The following is a 19,776-nucleotide window of genomic DNA, read 5'->3' on the forward strand; positions in this document are numbered from 1 at the left end:
GGCTGGAAGCTTTGCTGCGAGATGGTTCTTGTGTGGGAATGTGGATTTGGGCTTGTGTCCTGGCAAGTAGTCTGCCGGGGTGGTCTGATACAGGTGTGCTTCCAGGGAGGTCGTGCAGTGTAGGGGATCTAATGTAGGACTGAAATCTGTATGTAAATGTGATAGTCTGGCTGTGTTGTTGGTTTGCTGTATGTTGTAAACTTGGTTTTCAGGAGTTAAAATGTGCCAAACAGAGCACTCTGAAAAATCCACATGTGACCACTCTGTTTTGCTGTGTAAGGTTACAGTCGAAGCAGCATGAAAGACAGCTGTATTTTTACATTGAAAAGGAAATGTAATGACCCTCGTTACTGACTCCTGGGAATGCTTACATTACTGTTCACTTTAGGAAGAGATGGTTGAGCTATAAAAGCGTAAGAAACTGAAATTTTGAACGTGCTTCAAGAGGCAGTCCAGCCTGTTTATAATACCATCCATTTCATTTAAAAAAAAAAAAAAGGCAAACTTGGTCTGTATTGCCTTTGAGTCCTTCTCTTTCTTAAATCCTTCAGTTGTCCTTTCTTGTCTTGGCTTTAGAACAATATTTTCTATTGTTTTAAAAGGCTTTCTTGATTTGGTACTGTTGACAGATGTTTATTGGTATGGTGAGGTTTGCTCTTTCAAAGTGTTGAGAAGAGGACTGAGGAATCAAATACAGAGAATGGTTTCTTTAGTCCTAATAGCTATGCTGTTTATCACTACCTTAGGCTAATATTGAATTTCCTGAAGCTGACTTTTTAAAGAGCTATGGAAAAATAGTAAAGGAAAAAAAATGTTCTGGATACCCTATTGCTATTAGGCAAAAAACAATATGTTAAATGAGCAGTTTGCAATTTTTGTTAATATCTGGGCTCCAGTAGACTGAGACTCTGCTGCCTCAAATGAAAGCAAAAAAATCTTCTTGGAAACAAATGAGCCTCTGAAGAGAGGAAATGCGGGAGAAAATCATGATCCTAACTTCAAGAAGTGCTTGAAATACTGTAGTTAATAGTTCCTCTCATATTAATTAGCAGAAGTTCATCCTCTTTAGAACTTACAGTTGACTCATTCAGATCTTTAAAGGCTTCTTTTTTCCTGCCTGTTTATTTTTCCCTCGGGGACACTGGAGAAACTCTGCAGGAAGATCAGGTTTGGAAACAGTAGTGCCTTACTATCCTCATGAGCGGTGTTCTTCAGTGTGCGGAGGTCAGGCAGATGCTAATGCTGTGGTTGGAATTTTTCAACCCTGTTGTGTGTTCTGGAGATGCCATTTGAAAGTAGGCTCAGATTGCAGATGTGCTGGCATCTTCAATGCCCAGCAAGCTAAGACCAGCACCTTGTGTGATACTACAATTTTGTAAGGTCTGTCAGTGCTCTAATTTGTATCTTACAGATAAGACTAATTACTCAGTTAACAAAGGAGAAGACGTGTCATAGAATGTCTGCTTTGTCCATGTTGTGATCTCAGTCATAATTTGCATTTCTTTCCTTCCCTTCATGCATTCTGTTTTGCACAAGTGATGTTATCAGTGTCAGAATGTGAATGCAGACATGGTAGCAGTAATGAGTAGCTGACTGCTGCCTTAGCCTTGTTCTGAAAAGAGCTGGAGGCGTGATGCTAAACCTCCTGCAAGGTGATAGCAGTGCTCTTTCTGGTACGGCATCCGTTGCTGAGTGTTGTAGGTGAGATCACTTGGCTTAGAAGGGTTACGTACTGAAGAAACTCTACCAACATAAGACTACGAGTCTGTGCATAATCCCTTATTTGTTGAAGTTTTGTTTGTATTTTAAGGTGAAAGGATTCTGTTAGTAAATGGTTTTTCCCTGAGACACGAGCTTCTAACCTTGTTGCTAGTATGGAAAGCAAACAGTCAAAAACCTCAACCTCTCAGGATACCCCGTGACTTGTATTATAATGAAAAACAAATCCAATCCCACTTGTTAAACCTTAACAGGTGAACTTTATTTTGGAGTTGTGCTGTTACTTGGCTCTGTATGTGGAGTTAATATGACCACAGTATTAACCACTTGAAAGAGATCAGTAGAAAACCTAGTGATACCTTGAAGGAATTCATTCAATGCTCAACTACTTAACTTGTGACTTAAGCGAAGTTGAAATATGAGTAATCCTTGTCTTCTAAAGTACTTGACTCATGCTAAAGGAATTGGCGGTGGTACTGAGCTTTGTACCTTGACACTGCCATGGGGCTGCACAATCAGTGTTTATTATATAAAGATTTAAAAGTAATTGAGCTTAAGTATTAAACCGATAAAAGCAAGGAAATCTGGAGAGTATCCACTGTGCATACACACATATCTGCTTCTTCCTCTCCAAGAATTTAAGTCAAAGCAAGTCTCTGTGTGAGCTGAAGCAGGGAGCTGTGTCAAGTTCTGCCTGGGCTGGAGAACTCAGTGTCCCAGCACACGGTCAGCTTTACTGCTTGTACTGTGAATCACACCAATCCTGGCTGCACTGGAGTCCTCTGGCTTTTCAGTGTAGATGGGACCGCATTGTGTTACGTCTTCCCTCTCAGCACTACTGGCTGATATCTCATTAAGTCCTGTGTATTTTGCTTAATTTAGAACCAATATCTTGTATTTGGTCTAGGGTGAAAGTGAATTAATGGTGGGAGAGTCCAGCTGAGGTGAGACTCGAGTGGTTTTCTTCTGTTTCCCACATGGTGCAGTGATAGCCTTACTGTATTTCGGTTGCACAAGACCTCATGGCCATCCTTTGTCAGTTCTGTATGGGAAACAGGCAGTATTGGTGAGCATCATCTCTTCTGAAGCTGTTCAGTTTCTGGCTTCCTCTTAAATGTTTTGATGTTTTTCAACTGTGTTCCTTATTCTGTTCTTTCATCACTTCTAAAACTGGGTAGCGTGCTGCTTTGCTTACGTAACCGAGAGAACAGATGGCTTTTTTTTTTGGCTTTGAGTTTATATGTCACATGCTAGTTGATGTGAAATGTCTGGCTTTGTGCACCTTTCTGTCCCTGTCCCTTTTGATTTAGATGAGTTGTGTAGCGAAGGAGATAAGTTTCTCTTTAGTTTGCTGTGAGTTCAGGAATCAGTACAGATAGGGAAGGGTAGTGAGTTTTACAGGCTGTTTGAAGAGACTGCAGCTTAAGGGTGTTTACTTAGATTTTTACGATGAATCTCCAGTGGAGGTTACTTTGGGGTGATGCCATCTAGAAAAGCAAAATAAGTAACAGCAGCAATTGGTCCGGTATAGAGCTTGAGAAAGGACTGAGAAATAATGATTTCAAATCACAGCAGTTATCTCTACATTCTAAAGCAATTTCAGGGGGCCAGTTCTGTAGGTAGGTGTTTTCCTTTAAATATACTGACTTTGTTTAGAGGCGTGCAGTGTTTACTTAGTTTACAGTACAAGCTACAGTGGCACTGTAACTATGTAAATGCTGAGGTGACGTCCATCCTGAGATCCCTACCTCCGGCAGCCCGGGCTTCTTGTGTCAGTAGCACCAGATTTTTCTGTTACTTATCCATTTGCCTGGCCTGGTCATGGTACTTCATACCCTGCTGACTCTGCATCATCTGCTCATGTGCCATGGAATGCTTCATCACTTCTCCCCTTGTTCCCCACCTACTCTCTGAAATGTACTGTTGCTGCTTTGGGTCATTAGACTTTGGTCCATTGCTTAGAGAAAGTTTGAGTACTCTGTTGTGACAGATACGAAGTGAAGATGGCTTTGTAAATTTAGGTTATACTTCTGCTTATTATTAAGCTTATTTCAAATACTATAAAACTTGTCTGGATGCTTTTCACATTTCCAGAGGTGGAGAGCACGTGCAGTCATGGCTAATGATGTGAGAACTGTGGTTTCCTGATTTTGGGGGGGGATTGTGTGCATGCTCATTTGGTGGAGAGGAGGTGATGCTCTCTTTGCCAGTGGCTCTGATACAAGGTCTCATAGCACAGCTATGGGGGAAAACCTCTGTCCAAATGTGATGCAAACCCTTTATTGTTGAAAGGAACTGAAGTAATTGATTGCAGCTGGCTATCACGTTGTCTAATGTGTGGTTGGGTATGTCTGGTGTTCAGTGAACTACATTTGTCATATTAACTTCTTGTTAACACAATGTTTACTCCTCTTCCAGAAGCTTATGTGCCTCAGAGTCACTTATCTCAATACTCTTCACTCTCTCTTAAAATCCACTCTGGTTTGAACAAGTCTTGTGTGTGCACTCCAGAAGCATTACTCCCTCCCTCCTTTTCTTGTCTCCCTTTCTCTACTGTGTATGCTTTGCAGCTTAAATATGTTCTTTTTCTGTTCCAGCAGTGATTTTTTATCTCGTGGGACCTTAACAGCCAGTCTGTTTGCTTACAGTACCACCCTAGGCACACACTACTGTCCTTCTTTGCTCTATTTCTGGTAAAAGTCCAAATGGGACAGTTCCTAGGTGACAAGATACAGTTCTTTTTTTCCCTTATTGTCAATAAATTTTCTCTACAGCCCAACTTCAGAAAATACTTGTGTAGTTCTGTCATTTAGTTTCCTTTAGAAATGTTTTGAAGTTGGCTGAAAAGAAAGCCTCTTTGTTCTGCACTGTTTACAAGGTGAGAACGGTATGGCTCGGCCTATCTGTTTTGTGAAATGTATTGTTAATAGTGCATCTGCTTAGGAAGTTCTTTGTAGTCTGGGATTTAAAAGAGTTATGTTCGGGTTCCATAAGGAGACTGAAAAGGCAAGCAGTTTGAAATGGCATGGTATGGAATTCAAGTGTACCAAGTGCTCAGTGTATGTCTGTAGTATTAGGCCAGCAGCCTGCAGAAGGTTGTGTTCCCCCTTAGGATTGTGCAGACAGTGGGAAGCACATGGGGAATTACTTTCATTGTGAGTTAACTTGTGGTGGCTGGGAAATATGTAGCAGAGAGTGAAGATTTTTAATGATATAGTGGATTACCTGATGGACAGCCAAAGGCAAACTGTGTCGAGAACATCTTTAATGAGTAGGGTGTATGTACTTGTCAGCAGAGGAAAAGGGAGGATTCCGTGTTACAGAAACAACTTTTTTTCCATGGTCAGTGAATGGAGTCTGAATTCAGAATTTGTTTTTGCTTTACGATTGATAGTAGGCAGAATGAAGCAGAAGAGGAGAGCAGGAAGGAGAAAATGCTTAAACTTTGAAGTTAAAAAGATCAATCTTAACTCTCTATTAATATGAAAAATACAGAATTCTTAAATTTTTTAAACTGTTCTTCTAGTTAAGTTGAATAGAGGAATTAGAATGGTGGTGCAATGTAGGTATTGCTTGAAATATTTTTTTATTCATAATCTTGTTGCTAGAGTTGTACCTGTAGAAGCTCTCCACTGTTAGCATGTGTTGTGATACCTCTGCATTTGTTAATAGGAGTGTCTGATCACATATTACACAATTGTTTTATGTAGACTAATAAATCTGGGATTAATAAGCAGTCAAATAAATGCTCAGAGATATCATCACTGGCTCTGCTGGTAATTCTTTTTCCCTGTAAAAATGGAATTATAAACAAGTACCTAACTGGCATAATACATCATCATAGCAAGGATACAGTACTGTAATTGTATGTGCACGTTATTTCAGAAATCAAACTAACGTGATGTAGCACAGTGTATGCTCAGGTTGCAGAAGTGAGAGCAAATCTTGTCTTAAGAAAAAGCTGCTTGACATGTCTGCTTAGCAGCTGGATTTAGTGGACCAAGTTAAGACCTTTATCTTACTTGCTGGTAGTTTACAGATCAGTTCTGTACTGTTAAAGTAGCTAAATATTAAACATTATTTGTCTTGATTTTTAAGTCATTTTAAACCTTGAGGTAGATAACTTGCAGACAATGGAATGTAAATGGACATAATCCAAATGAATTCCAGTAGACTGTAGGTTTTGTCTTCTTACAGGCAGTAGTTTTGCAAGCATTTTTGTACATTCACACCTTATCCATGAGTAGCCCCTGGGGCCAGGGCTTAACAGTCGCTTACAATGCCTGCTACTGAAGGGACCTAGGAGAATTTTTCTCTTTTGTCACTTTACAGGATTGTGTGTCAAGGTATTTGTTGTTCACCCTAGATTGTCAATACCTATCTTCTGTCAGATGCTTAACTGAAGAGCTTGAATGACCGTCACATTAGGGTTTCTTATCACTTGATTAGCAGCGTATAGAGGATGTTTCTCTGTTCTAAAGACTGTGAGTGAAAAAATACTGCTCACTTCCTGAGTCTTTGCTTTCTTTCACATATGACTGTGAGACATGTCTTCCTTTAGAAGTTGCTGTGCTTTTCATTCACTGTATCTGCAGGCTATCAAAATCCTCCTGGTTTTAATCCCAGTCAGTTTTGCTATCAGCAATTTGGCAGACAAGCACATCTCAGTTGCAGTAGTATGAGAGAAGGTTGCAAGCCTTACAATGATAGCCATTAATGTTCTGTGCGCTGTGGCAGAAGTTAAATTACTTCTCCAAGCATTAATTTAATATTTAAAGTGGATATAATGTGCTGATGCAGATTTAAACTTAATTATTGCAAGTACTGTGAGATAATGGAGGAAGACTGCGTGCTTCTCTGAAGAACACGTCTGTGAGGATCAAAACATTATCTGTACAAAAGAGTTAAAAACAACCAAGCAAAGTTTTGCTTGTTGTGACCGTGACAATATTGTAGTGTAGAAATGCAGAGAAGCATTTGGGTGGGTTCTGCTCGGTTCGTGGCCTCGCTGCTGCGGGGGAGGCTGGGTGGGTGTTTGTTCCTCCTTCTCGTATCACCAAGTTTCAAATCGGGCATTACCACTTACTTTGCTTTCTGCTTCTGCGCTGTGGGAAGACACAGACGGCTGCATTCTCAGCTCTGTGGAGTAGGGCAGGAACCTGACACAGATGTGTGCAGGTAGTGAGGTGTGAGACCAGCGGAGAGCTGTGAAGCTGGGTGGGAGGAGGGCTGCTCAGACCTGCCGTGTGAGTGCCAGGCCCGGTACAGCAGCAGGGAAACTCACAGCCAGGGCAGCTTGACATGTGTTCCACCAAACGTGCGGCACTCTCGGGAAATGACTTGGTTTTGCGGGTATGTAGGCAGGCACGCTGGGGCTGGGCTAATCTCAGAACGGTAATTGGAGAAGTTCCTTCACAGAGACTTGGTGGTGGTTACGTCGTGCTGCGGTGCGGGCAGCAGAGGAGCGGTGTGCTGGTGTCAGATCTCATAGGGAAACAATGGAAGAACTGGTACTTCTGCTGTGCTGCTCAGGTGTTGAGTCACTGAGGAAGGAGCAGAGCAGCGGGCTGAAGTGGGAGAATGCTGTGTGCACCTGGCATCACTTGGCTTTCACTGACTTCTGGGTGCAGGACTGCCCTCGTGCATAAACAACATAGTGCTAAGTGAAGCAGCTGATTTGCTTTTTTAATTGCTTATGATACCTTCTGAAGATAATGTAAAATACACTAAGATCACTAAGATATCTTCTTTTCTCCATGCAGTAGTGTGTAAGAAAGTGATACCACAACTTCATTATTTCCCTAAATTTTGGAAGGCACACATATCAATGTATAAGATAGTAGAAGGTGGATACAAAATGTAGAAAAGCCACCAGCTACTGTCTAGTTAGGTACCTGGATCGGGATCTGCTATATTTGCATGTTTGCTGTGAACTGGTAACATTTCATTTCATCTGGCTGCAGTTAGGATAGCAGTGATGATGTTCTTAAGCTACTTAGCATGAAGAGCTTTGTGTACAAAGCGGGAGCCTTACCTTGTCAGTTGTTACTGCAGTTTTCTGTCCGGTCTTACCTACTATATTTTGGTGTGTGAGGTAGATGCGACAAACTTGGGATATGCAGGAGACCTGTTTGACTGTGAGGGTGGAGTGGCATTGGCAGTCTGGCGTATATGAAGACGAATTCTGATCCTATGATTAAGTTTTATTTCTTTCTAGAAGATTGTAGTTCAAATACGAAAGCTAGTCCTATTCAGTGGCAGTAGGAGGAAAAGAATTGTTTGGACAGCTTCACGTAGATTTGAGCAGATCAATGTAAAATCCAGTATTTTGGCATTGGAAAGGCTGGGAACGCTTTTAATGTAGTAACTTGTATTCTGGGCAGCACTGAAATGTAGAGCAAGTCTGGAAACGCTGAATCCTCATAACTTCATGCTTTAAGAGATCAGTGTAGTCACTGTTCGAATTCCCCATGGGTTAATTCAAGACCTACACTTTGTTTACAATTGATAATAGCCCGTCATACGTGGAGTCAGTGGTGTGTTACTGCTCTGTAATTACTTGAATTATGCAAATAACTTTATTTCTGCTTCCAAAGAGATTAGTCGTAGTCTCTAATGTTAATTCACAATCATATTTGCTGAAGGAAACAACACAACAGGATGAAAAATTAGTGTTCTTTCTAATATACGGTCTCTCTTTTTCACGTGTTGCTGTCAAATGAAGAGGCATACCATCCAGTTTGCTGGCTGGACTGGAGATTTTAGGTATGACAAGCAACCTGGAAGTTCCCGTGCCTGATTTTAGCACTTCTTTTCTTGTGGGAGTTAACTGCAGCAGCTGGGCGGCCATGAGCAGCTTTGAGGCAGTAACACATCAAACAGCTACACATTTGGGGGATTTGATAACACTTTAGAAAGTACTTTAGAAAAGGCTTAAAATAAGCCAAAAATTCTCTCTGATCGTTCCAGAGAAAGTGCCAGCAAGGACTTAGACTAGAGAAATTGCCTTAGAAAAAAAAAAAATGGTGCAGTGCCTTTCCACAGCCAGGTCTGCCAAGTGTGGGGGCTACAAGCTGCCTGTGACAAAGAAGTGAACTACTGCTTTATTTGCACGTTATTTCGTGGCTATTGGCTGTTAAATCCCCTGGTCGCAAATCATTATTTTTAACAGCTTTTTAATTGAGAAGAAGCTAGTTCTGTTCTGCTGCTGTTAAGCTGGATGCTTTTTCTTCCAGCTGCATTCATTTTCTTTGCTGGTATAGATTGTCTGTGGGTTGTGTTTGTTTTTAGAGTAACAGTAGCACGCTGCAATTTCATTACTGGGAGAAGTTATCAAAAAGTAGATAGATACCAAAAGAGCAATTGTTTTGGCTGTGCAAACAAAGTGGATGGATTTGTTGGCTCCAGTGCTGACTGAAGTGTAAATATTTGGAAGCAAAGGGGAGGGCTCATGGATTTGACTGATATCAGAGGAGATTTCTTTGTAAATCCTGTGAAACTTTCACTAGTTTCACGTGATCTGTCATGTAAAAACACCCACATTCTTACCTCTGTTTCCATTTGTCGCTTCATTTGTTGTTCCTGCTGATTTGTTCTGTTCTAGAGGATGTACCCTTCAGATTTGTTTTGAAACCAAAAAGGGAAAGCTGTCTGCTTGTTACTTTAAGGTGCAGAATTGCCATTTGATGGTTTGTGACTATTACCACAGCACGGCCCCTTTCATGCTCTCAGCCCTGCTTTCAGTTTACGCTTTCCTCTTGTTGGTTAACGGGCTGTGGGTTTGGGTACTGGTAGTGGGATGTGTTTGGTAGGATTTCCTGGTACAAACAGCTCCGCTGAGGCTGCTGCTTTTTTCCTTATCTGATTTTCTTCCTAATAGTGGAAGATGACAGTGGTAGCAATAAGTCACAGATATAATAGAATTTGTGTAACTCTCTGTCTTAATGGTGTGAGGCGCAGTACTAAGTGTTGGTTAATAAGGCAGGGACTCTGGAGGAGCCAAGCGGTACGAAGGGTTTCCTTTCAGCCTGAGTCCAAGTGCTGTCAGGGGCATGTAGCTGAACAACTCTGGTTGTGTGAAATATGAGAGAGAAAGCAAGTATGAAGACATGCCTCATGTTGCAAGATGGCAAAGTTGCTTTCGATATAATTGTTGGAAAAGCAATGTTGGATTTGTAAATGAAAGAAAGCAAGCTTCTCTTTATACATAGTCTAATTTATCCAGTATTAGCAAGACGAGATTGCATCTGAAAGTTGTGACTGCTGTAATGAATTTCTGCTGATGGAAATAGTATGTTAAGAGCTTCGTGTGCTTGCTAAAAGTGCCAGCAGTCTTTCCAGACACCTGACCGTCTGGGATGCTGAAAAAGATGCAGCATTATACCCAAGCTCTTCCAAAAACGTTCTGGCTATCTGGATCTCGGTGTGGTGTCCTTCTAAAAGAACGCTTCCTACATAGCTTTTCAACTCCTCAAGTTTTGGCTCTGCAGGCTACTTTTTGAGAGCACAAATCTGCTGCAGACCATCTGTGCTCATCCAGAGAGATTTCTGTTGCTTCCAGTGGAAGGGGAAAAGAGAATCTCACCCTCAGCCTGTTCCTTATTCTGAGTTGTTGGGCACAGATACATTTTACTGTATGAGTAAGTAGGTGAGGATGTGACAGTAAGGAAATGTACTGTCCTGGCCTGGATGAGGGAGTCACCCTGTTTTGTTTAAAACAAAGAGTGAGTGAGGGCATATTACTGCTTTCAAATCACACAAAGGAAAATGAAAGCTAGGTTCCTAGATTTCTTTAATGTCGGATTTTTTTTTTCAGGAGTGATTACTTGGACTCTTTCCGGATTAAAATAATTATTCTAAAAACTCTTGTGTCTGAATATTTTTGCCTGTTGACTTTTACCTTCCAGTACCTTTCTTTCTCCTTTCTCAATTTTAATTTTGATATGGATCACAATATGTTGTCTAATATGAGTTGTTCTTCTAGATTTCTGAAGGAATATGATGGAGGAGTATTCACCAGGAATGCAGAGCACGCTGGAGCCAGATGGTCTCTCGGACGGGGCCTCTTACCAGCCCCCAGATTACAAGAAGTCTGGCGAAACGTCTGGAATGAAGGGCTGCTCAAGCATCAGTTGCACTGGAGATGATGCTGGTGTCTTGGGTGTGGAACAGAGGTTGTTGCCTTCAGAGCAGGATTCAGCAGCTGCTGACATGAGCGGTGGTGGTGGCCTGACGGAAAGGCAGGAGCAGCAGTGTGCTACTCTTGACCACGGTGGAGGGCAGGACTGCAGTGCCACTACCTGCCCTGAAAGAAGGGCGGAAGGCTCCGCGGAAACAGGGTGTTTATCTAGTGAAGAACTTGGACAAGATCCGAAAACTAATCAGACAGAACAATCGTTAATAGAATTACTGCAGGAGCTAAGGGAGGAGTCGGACTTTGTGAAAAAATCTAGTGATAAAATCTATTCAGAAAGCCCTTATGACACAGACTGCACGAAGAAGCTTATTTCCACAATACAACAGACTTCTTCACAGGAGGATTTGCTGAAGGAAATAGAATCTGAACTCTTATCTACAGATTTTTCCAAAGAATGCAAATGCCCAAATGGTGTGAGGAAGGGTGAACATGCCTTGGCTGTGTTTGATAAATGTGTGCAAGATAAATACCTGGAGCAGGAGCAAACTATAAAAAAGTGAGTGTTTCAGTATTCTCATCACAAATATTGAGGTATATACCAAACAATTTCAGTTGTGTGAATGTGGCATTTTGTTAGGAAACAACTAGTGTTTTGTGACTTGTTCTAAGTACACTTAATTGCTTTTTTTAAGAATGTTCTTTAAGTGAGGAATTATTTTTACCTATTGTGTATGTACTTTTTAGAAAAATATGTGTTTGGAGCAAACTTTTATTCCTACTTACAGAACTGGAAATGAGTGTAATGTTCTTCAAAAGAGACAGTCTAGTAGCATAGTCAAGGAGGACATGAAAGGCAGGGAAGGACAAGCAGAGACTCCCAAAAAGTAGACACAGTGTTCTCTTGTACCGTACCAGTTAACCTCTGGCATAAAATGTGAGTGTGACAAAAGTCAATTGATGACAGGAAGGCTTGGAGTCTGGTTAGGCAGTTAGTAATTGTTAAAGAGGAATGGGAGTCTGAAGTATTGAGTGTGTAGATGGTTCTAACTCCAGAAGATGGTAAGTGATCAAGTTAGTTAGGTCTTATAGGCAGGCCAGAATTTTTCACAGCAGTGGATCAGCTCCTTAGAGACAAATTCACATGTAGATATATGTATTTACTGCATATGTACACAGGTTTTTTATGTAAACATATCTTTCTCTTTCTTTGCCAACTGGTATCCCTGGGGTAGTGACTTTTGGAGACTCATCTCAAGGGTGCAAAGCTGCTGTGAAACATTTTATATTTGGTCCAGAGGACATTCTGGGTGGTTGATTTTTGTCCCTCTGCTTATGATCAGCAAATTTTCCTGTAACATCATTCTGGAAATAGCCCAGCTGTCTTTTATGATCAGAAATAGGATATGTAAGTGAGCAGCAGTTTCGTGAATCCCAGTCTGCTTTGAGAATCTGTAATCTTGGAAGTCATTACTTATGAACTGTTTTTTAATATGAGCTTTTTTTCACTGCAGGTGGTTTTGAAGTCTTTCTAATGTTGAGGCCTTATTTGTTTAAAGTTTTTTTTTTGAAAGGGAAGCTAAAGTTGAAAGTATCGAAGGGGATGTTGAAATATTCTGTTTGGGTAAATGTATGCCCCTCACAAATTCGTGCAATTAGTGGCCTAATTTGCTTAGGTGCTTTTGAAGATATCTACTATCTGTCTGCATTTTTAAACACGTAAATTTGTTTGGGACTTCTTATTCAGCAATTTTGACAATACTACTACTGAGTTTTGTATGTAACTATCTTATATTGCAGTGCTAGAAGATCAAGCTAAATACATTATTGTTGAGATGTTAGCTTCAACTCAGGCTTCAAGCAGCTGCAACAAAACAAGTTATCACTTTTCAAGAGCATTAGCATGGACACTTGTTGTTACATAGGACTTAGAAAACTAGGGTTCCATTTCTTACCAGCTTCTGAACTTCAAGGGTTGCTCTGAGCAGATCATGCTGGTTCATGCAGGATGCAATACTTGTGTTTTCAGACCTTTGACTAGGGGAGCTACATGGTTGGAAGTTAGTGTCTATGAGTACCTTGAAACTGTTAACCTTTACAGAGCTTGCTGCTGGTTCTGTTAGCTGCATAGAGGCACGAAATGTCTCACTTCATCACGGACATTAGCACCCTCAAAATGCTGGAAGCGAGCAGTTTTCTCACGAGATGCTGGTTTAAGATTCAGCTTTGTAGGTACCATATACTTTTCTTTTTGTAAGGCTTTGGATTTAATTAATGTTTCTGGCTGTAACTGCAATAAATTTGCAAATCAGGAAGAAAAAACATGTATCTCAAAAAAGTAGTACCATATTTTATTCCTTTTTTTTTCTTTACAGATTGATTAAAGAAAATAAAAAACATCAAGAGCTGATTTTGGAAATTTGCTCAGAAAAGGACAATTTGAAAGATGAATTGAAAAAGCGAACAGAAACAGAAAAGCAGCACCTTAACATCATTAAACAGGTACAGATAACGAACGAGAAGTGGCAGATTGTATCTTACCTGTATATGGTGCCACTGTTTAATGGGATGTACTTGGTAGCACAGGGAGGAAGGAGGTAATGCCCATGCTCGTGTACCCTGAATGATCTGTGAGGATAAAGCCATTCTTCCGCCCTTGAAGTGTTTATGTCTAAAAAAATTTCACATCTTCAGTTAAATGACCTGAGCCCAGAAACTCAGTTTACATGTTCGGTATCTGGCTGCCCTTAGTGCAGGAAAGAAAAGTATGGAAAGTTATTGCATCGAGTGTCACTGCTTCTCTATAACAAAATTTATGAAGGAGTTAAACTTGGGTTTCTAGTCAGGTGAGTAGGATGTGTGGTGCTACTTGCTTGGAGGTGATGTCAGAAAATAATGATTTGGAGTGTAATACTTTTTATACTGTAGTTGAATAATGACTGAAGTTGTGTGATATATTGGAGTAACATACACTTGAGGTTTTTCTTCTCATTTATGAATTGTATTTTTAATGTGATAATTTCTGAATGAAGTATTTCCTTGTAGCTTTCAAGTAAATGAAAATTTGTCAGTACTCACTCATGATGTGTATGCTTGCAGATGTGAAATGTTTTCTTGTGCTAGGGAATGATCCACTTGCAAAACAGAAGAGTGTGTGATCACATTCATGGTGTGGTAACAAATATTGCAGTTTGTTCTTTCCTTTTGTCATAGCTTGGAATTACACGAAAATTCACTACTGACACCGATGTCTTTACTTTTTTACACCCCTCTCCCCCACAAAAAATAAAAAATAAAAAAAGGCCTCAGTGAATTGGTTCTCCCTGGAACAAGAGGTAATAATTAAGGAACAATTAGAGCAACCTTTGGACAACATTGCAGTTTATGTAGCCACCACTTACCCTTGTGCTAGTGCTACGCTTTCTGTCGTACTGCACTTGTATGGTTGTGCAGTGGATGTGCTCTGGGAAGTGTTCCAGTTGGCTGTCAGTAATTATTCTTCAGCTGGATCAGGACTCTGAGCTCGTTTGCTGGGTGGCTAAAAATATGTGCCAGCACAATGACTAAGTGCTGCCTCTGTATTTGCTGAGTTATTTTTCAATGAATTAATTGCTGGTCCAGTTCAGTTTGGATGCGTGACTTCTTTGCTGGCACAGGGATATCAGCGTAAGAATGGAAGACAAAGTAACTTCATACAGCAGCCTTCTCTGCTGCATTTGCTGTCAGTCTTATTTTTTCTGTAAGTCACTGTGCCTCTTGTTTTACTTCATTTGACACCATTGTCTCACATTAGATAAAAATATACAACTTTCATGCTTATGCTTTAATACAAAGCTAGATGTTAGTATGGTTAGTTGCAGCTTAAAGCACAGGTAAAGATCTGTTGTATCATATAATCTTCTGTGAAATGTTCCTGCCTGTACAAAACACGATCAGATTCTTTTTTCCCTATAATTATATCATATTATTGTCTTTTAGCTAGAAGCAAGAATAGAAGAACTCAATAAAGAAGTGAAAGCTAATAAAGACAAACTTTTAACTCAAGATGCAGCAGCCAAAAATGCTATTCAGCAGTTGCATAAAGAGATGGCCTTTCGAATGGAACAGGTAATAACTTTTAGTTACGGAACATCTCAAGAATGTCCTTGGTCTTTGTAGGAAGCTTGCGGCCTTGGTTGTTAGATCAAGTGGGTAAGTAAAAAATTTCCAAAATAGGAACTACTACCATGAAGTTACATATATTTTCTTAAAACTAGCACTAATGGATTTCTAAATAGCTGTTAACATTCTGGAGTGACTGATGTTATCTTCAAATACACATAGTTAGGTGTATGCATTTGAGCCCTTTAGGAAATCTCATTTTCCTTGCCTGAAAGCTGATGTTGGTTCAAGAGGGGGTAAAAGGTCCAAGTGGCTCTTATTTATCAGATAAGCTAGCATGAAGTGTTCTTCTCAAAAACAGCACAAAGCTCTTACTTTTGACATATGACTTACTGAGAGCTTGGAATTTTTCCCGTCTTAATATTATGCCAGCTATTTATTGTATGTTCTCTAAAACTCAGTTCCTGATTTTCTTTATAGGAAGCAAAATCTATTAATGCTGGAGCAGAAGGGAACCCATCTGAAAAGTAAGCCACTGAACTGTGGCCATCTGTCAAGAACACAGAGGACTAAAACTGCATTTTTGCAGAAATGTTTTTTAATTACTAAAATTAGTCAAATATGCTTCTTTCCTTCTGATAAAACCAATTAAATTAAGAATTACTAAAATAATGGTGATTTGCTTGAGGTGTTTAGCTATGAAGCTGCAGCTGCTTAGAGAGGTATTGACTGTTATGAGTAATTCCAATTGAACTGATTGAACTCTTGTCATATTTAAGTTGGGATCAAATGTTAGTCTTCGCAAAATTGGAGCTATGAGGCCTGCTTTGTTATGCTATTCTGTTGGATATTTTAGGTATTGCAGTAGTGTCTTACAAAAGCAAAATAGAATGAATCAACCTTGTGTTTCATATTTAAATATTTTTCAAGGCAAACAAGAAATGTGAAGAAGCACGCCATGAGAAGGAAACAATGGTGATGAAATACGTCCGAGGGGAAAAGGAGTCACTTGACCTCCGAAAGGAAAAGGAGATACTTGAGAGAAGAGTGAGAGATGCAAACAAAGAAATTGAAAAGCACACTAATAAAATTAAGCAGCTTTCTCAGGAAAAAGGAAGATTACACCAGCTCTATGAAACTAAGGTGCTCCAAGTGTTGCTGTGTGACTTGAGTGAATGATTGAAAGTACTATCAAACAACCTTATCAACACTAGTTTGCTATTATGCCTGGTAAAATAAGCCTGCTTTCATTTGATTTTGCTGTGAAAACCCCTTTCCCCTGTAGGAAAGGGAGGAAGTAACTGATTTCTTACTGTCATCTTTTTGCTTGTTTGGATCATTTTGAAGGCTGTAATGACATTAAATTATTGCAGTCTTTATTGCAGTTTTTTCTGTCTGGGCTCCATATTCTCTTTCATACTACTAAAAATCGCTGATAGAGCAGTAGGATTTTTCAGTCCTGATTCCAAAATATTGCTATTCCTTTTTTAGAAGCCAGTAAGATTCCCATCAGCCTCCTAAATTACCCAGATCTTTCTGTATTGGGTTTCACAACTCTGTTTCATGTGGAAGACGCTCACGTTGATAAATCAGTAGAGTGCATGCTGTTTTGGGTCCTTTTTGAGCAATTTTACTAAGCACAATTGTCAAGAAAGGAAGGATCAGAAAAGTGCAACGTAATAAAAGTCATAAAAAATACATTTCTGAAGCAAAAACTCATTTATCCTTTCTCATGTGAGTAGGAAGTGAGAGCATGGCTTCAGGTTTGTAAAACAACTTAACATACTAAGTATGCTTATAATACCTCATAATTACACTGGAGCCTTACAGGAATTGTACTGCCCTCACATGGTGCTTTTTAAAATCTTTTTTTTTGGTAGGTGAACCTATCACTTCAGAAACAGTTTGAAAGTTTGGCTTAATGGCAGATGTGTGGATAACTGGTGTAGTTGGGGCAGCAGTGTGCTTCTGTTAAGGTCTTACTTGATGCTGACTTGCATGTTGATATTTTGACCTGCATACACGTTGCTGCCAGTGCTCACACTGGTCTGTACCTTGATAGTTGGTAATACCATTCCATTTTCTGTGGCCTTGTGTAATGTATAACTTTACCACTTTGCACCTGTTTCCTCATCCTGTTGCCAGAAAGAACAACAACAACAAAAAAAAGGCTTAAGGAGATACTTACTTTGTGCTTTGTCTTTAAACAGAATTGTGGCATTAGTGTGTATTAACAGCAGTGCAGTCTTACCTTACTACTCAAACCAGAACATGGAGGTGTTGGGTTTTTTTTACTGGATTATACACTGAGGAATTATGAGCACTTCTTATTCTGTGCATGGCTTTACAAAGTCCAGATGTTGCTAACAGTGCATTTTACACTTCAGCAGGAGTCTTGTTGCAGAAGCACTGGATGATTTAAATCCATAAAATAAAATTGTTGATTTTTTTTTTAGGATGCTGAAGCCACTCGACTCAACAAAGAAATTGAAAAATTGAAAGAGGAAATCAATTCTCATGTTATCAAAGTAAAGTGGGCTCAGAACAAATTAAAAACAGAAATGGATTCACACAAGGTTGGTGAAATAGTATGATGACATGAAACTGCAGTCAGAGCAATGTAGTTGCTATACTGTTTACTCTTTAAATAGTACTAAAATCTATTTTAAACTATTTTAAATTTGAACACCTGAAACACGTTGGAGTAGTGCTCTTAAATATATTGTTACTGAAGTGGAAATGTTGGAATGAGGCAAGGAGTTCATGCAGGGGGGAATCAGTTCAATCTGAAGATGATTTTTTAGTTTGATTTTGTACAATAGAGTTAACTCTTTTTGCTTTATTACTTATGTGATAGGTTTAATCTGTCTGTCATCAGAAAATGTGTGCAGGCCATTTTTGTGTGCTTTCAGTGTTGGAACAGACAAAATTGCATAAAGTAATACCTGAATGGAGGCAAGGGGATGTGTGTGTTGGTGGTGGGAGAGCGGGACTTGCTTTTTTGATTCATTTCAAACTGAAGTAGATAACTTTTATTATGAAAAATGGTTTTTCTAAATTAAGTTAGATAAGTAGGTTTAACCATTTTTCATTCCTGTCTCCCTAGGAATCCAAAGAGCGCCTCAAAGATGCAACAACAAAGTTGACTCAAGCAAAAGAAGAAGCAGACCAGATAAGGAAAAATTGTCAAGAAATGATAAAAACCTATCAAGTAGGTGCCTTTCCTCAGGAGGTGAAATCAGTGTTTAGGATCTGTTCTTTCTTCCATTTCTGCCTTAAGCTGTAGCAGGGAACAACAATTCTCTGTGAGCTGCTGATGCCAAGGTGACCACTGATTTCTTTATCAACTTTCCAAGTAAAGCAAAGGGAAAAAGGTTGTCTTGATTGGCATCCAGTGTGCTGGTCTTCCTTCACATGTTCACAATTGTTAGATACATACCGATGTGAAGCATGTTCAATGATGTGAAAAGCTGTTTCTGCCCATAAAACAGGGAAGGGGAATGTAAAATCATAAAACTGTCCTTGTTTACTTCTATCCTTCTAGGAATCAGAAGATATTAAATCAAATGAATTGGATGCAAAATTCAGAGTAACTAAAGGAGAACTAGAGAAACAAATGCCGGAGAAATCTGACCACTTGGAGGTAAATATGGGATGTGTGGAGAGAAACGAGGAGGTAACACGGTTGGCAACTTGGTAGTTAGGAATGCTGCAAGTTTCTAATTTGAGAATGTTTTCTTCTAAGCTTCTAAGATTCTTGCCAAGCATCCTCTTTTTGGCCTATAGCTCTATTGCAGGTGTGTGTCTCCAGCCCTGCTTTTTGGAGGATGTCTTTAATTATTGCCCCAGATGCACTAAAGGCAAAGCTATAGGAGTTTGATACAATGAGGACAAAATAAGTGCTCTTTCATTTATAAACATGAATGTTGCTATAATCTAGAGCACCAATTCTAAGGCAGGATTGTATTCCTCTGCCCAGTATTTTGCTAAACTATGAGACAGGGAGTAGCTTCTTTTCTCTGTAGAGGCTTGCTGTCCCAGAAGCTAAATTCTCTAATGATTTAGTACCTGATCACATGTGCATAAGTCATGTTCAGTTAATCAAGTGTCTGTTTGCTGAGAACATTTCCCAGGGCTTGTTGAGGTGTTGAATTTGTACAACTAAAACCAAAATGTAAAATCCTATCCTTGTTCTCAGGTCTTGCTAAGAATAAGGAAACCTTTAGGGTACCTGTTTTTTCTTAAACCCTCTGAGTTGTGTTCACCTTCATTGGCCTAGATTTTCTTTGACATCCCAGGAAATGTCATTGTCAGTTTAGATTTTTTTTTAAGGAACGTCTCACTCTTTTTTTTTTTAAAAGGTGCCTCATGCAAAAATAAAAGAACTGGAAGACTTGAAGAGAACGTTCAAAGAAGGCATGGATGAGCTTCGAACACTGAGAACAAAGGTAGTGCATTAGATCACAGAACAAGAGGCAAAGTGTTGACTATTGAAACAAGGCTGCATTCGATCTGTTAATTGTATTTTTAGTTATTTGAATAAATAGTGTGATTGGATACTGACTGGCACGAGACCACAAGAAGTACGTAACTGTTACTGTGGGTGGCCTTTGTTACTAACTACTGCTCCACAGTAAAATGTTTTGTTTCATGGTATGCTCCTCATTTGACTGAGAAGTTACAAGAAACACATTTGATAGAGATCTCTTGAATTTAGTCTATTAATTATCTTTCTTGTCCCTCAAACTAGAGATCAGTGTGGCCTTAGAAAGAGAGGATTTGGATTTGTAACTGGGGAATTCTGTCTTTGAATCCCTAGTGCA

At 39.6% G+C, this 19,776-nt stretch overlaps 1 protein-coding gene across 1 annotated transcript in view; it reads left to right on the forward strand.

Annotated features, from left to right (window-relative positions):
* Window positions 1-19,776, forward strand: part of CCDC186 (coiled-coil domain containing 186) — a 31,458-nt gene that overhangs the window by 656 nt on the left and 11,026 nt on the right. Inside the window, exons 2-9 of the mRNA XM_021400622.1 lie at window positions 10,703-11,411; window positions 13,228-13,354; window positions 14,831-14,959; window positions 15,884-16,096; window positions 17,410-17,529; window positions 18,060-18,164; window positions 18,498-18,596; window positions 19,315-19,401. Coding sequence (XP_021256297.1) covers window positions 10,717-11,411; window positions 13,228-13,354; window positions 14,831-14,959; window positions 15,884-16,096; window positions 17,410-17,529; window positions 18,060-18,164; window positions 18,498-18,596; window positions 19,315-19,401 — 1,575 coding nt within the window. The 5' untranslated portion in view covers window positions 10,703-10,716. The remainder of the gene's footprint in view (window positions 1-10,702; window positions 11,412-13,227; window positions 13,355-14,830; window positions 14,960-15,883; window positions 16,097-17,409; window positions 17,530-18,059; window positions 18,165-18,497; window positions 18,597-19,314; window positions 19,402-19,776) is intronic.

The sequence above is a fragment of the Numida meleagris genome, chromosome 5 (genome assembly GCF_002078875.1).
Source record: "Numida meleagris isolate 19003 breed g44 Domestic line chromosome 5, NumMel1.0, whole genome shotgun sequence".
Lineage (NCBI taxonomy): Eukaryota > Metazoa > Chordata > Aves > Galliformes > Numididae > Numida > Numida meleagris.